Genomic DNA, 970 nt, shown 5'->3' with positions numbered 1-970 from the left:
AAATAAATGATACACTACTAATTTATTCTTTTTCCACTCCTGGCTTCTAAAAGTTGGTCTTAGACTGTGTCTAATGGAACATGCGACAAGCTAGGAAACAGTTGTTGAACTAAATACCAAACCTCAGAGCAGTTATTCTTCTCATAGTGTGTATACTGGGTGATTTTAAGGAGGGTGGGGGAACCTACTCCGTACAGATTTACCTGTCATGTTTCAGTGTGCACAGAGATGAAATTCAGCAAACTAGAAAAGAGTAATTATAATTGTTTTAGCATTATACATGAGGTAGGGAACTGTATCATGTTGCAACCACTGAAATAATCAACTATAGCTCCCTTCATTCTAGTTAACACAAAAGAAAAGTGTACCTTAGTGGGAGTGAGTGAATTCCTCATGTAAAGTCCCTTCCCTGCAGGGTTGTCTTAGTGCTGTTAAGGAGAAAAATAATCAAAAGGAGAGCTCAAGGCTCTGAATAAAACAGGTTTCTGGTCTGTGGTAGCTCTGGAGTTGGGCAAAGTGATCCAATTCCCTTGCAGCTGTACTGTGCAGAGCAAGCTCCCTCTGTGCTAAACCCTGTGGCTGGCACCCGGTGCCCTCGCCAACCGCCCCAGCTGCCACCCCCAGCACCGGGGCGCTCCCGAACCGGAGCAGCACCACGGGGCAGGTCAGGCTTCAACCCCAGCGTGGGGCAAGCCCTGGCAGCTCCCTCCTGACGAGTGATCCAATTCCCTTGCAGCTGTACTGTGCAGAGCAAGCTCCCTCTGTGCTAAACCCTGTGGCTGGCACCCGGTGCCCTCGCCAACCGCCCCAGCTGCCACCCCCAGCACCGGGGCGCTCCCGAACCGGAGCAGCACCACGGGGCAGGTCAGGCTTCAACCCCAGCGTGGGGCAAGCCCTGGCAGCTCCCTCCTGACGGGTTGTTCGTGCTCGCTGGGCAGCAGCACCCCGGGGAGCGAGGGGAGCAGGAACC

General features: G+C 52.5%; 1 protein-coding gene across 1 annotated transcript in view; it reads left to right on the top strand.

Annotated features, from left to right (window-relative positions):
* Window positions 1–280: 280 nt before the first annotated feature.
* KLHL11 (kelch like family member 11) overlaps window positions 281–970 on the top strand; it is a 5821-nt gene continuing 5131 nt past the window's right edge. Inside the window, exon 1 of the mRNA XM_009644559.2 lies at window positions 281–285. Coding sequence (XP_009642854.2) covers window positions 281–285 — 5 coding nt within the window. The remainder of the gene's footprint in view (window positions 286–970) is intronic.

This window comes from Egretta garzetta, unplaced genomic scaffold, assembly GCF_000687185.1.
Source record: "Egretta garzetta isolate BGI_Z169 unplaced genomic scaffold, ASM68718v1 scaffold728, whole genome shotgun sequence".
NCBI classification, from domain to species: Eukaryota; Metazoa; Chordata; class Aves; order Pelecaniformes; family Ardeidae; genus Egretta; species Egretta garzetta.
The sequence above is the reverse complement of the archived record's forward strand: the minus strand, read 5'-3'. Positions and strand labels throughout refer to the sequence as shown.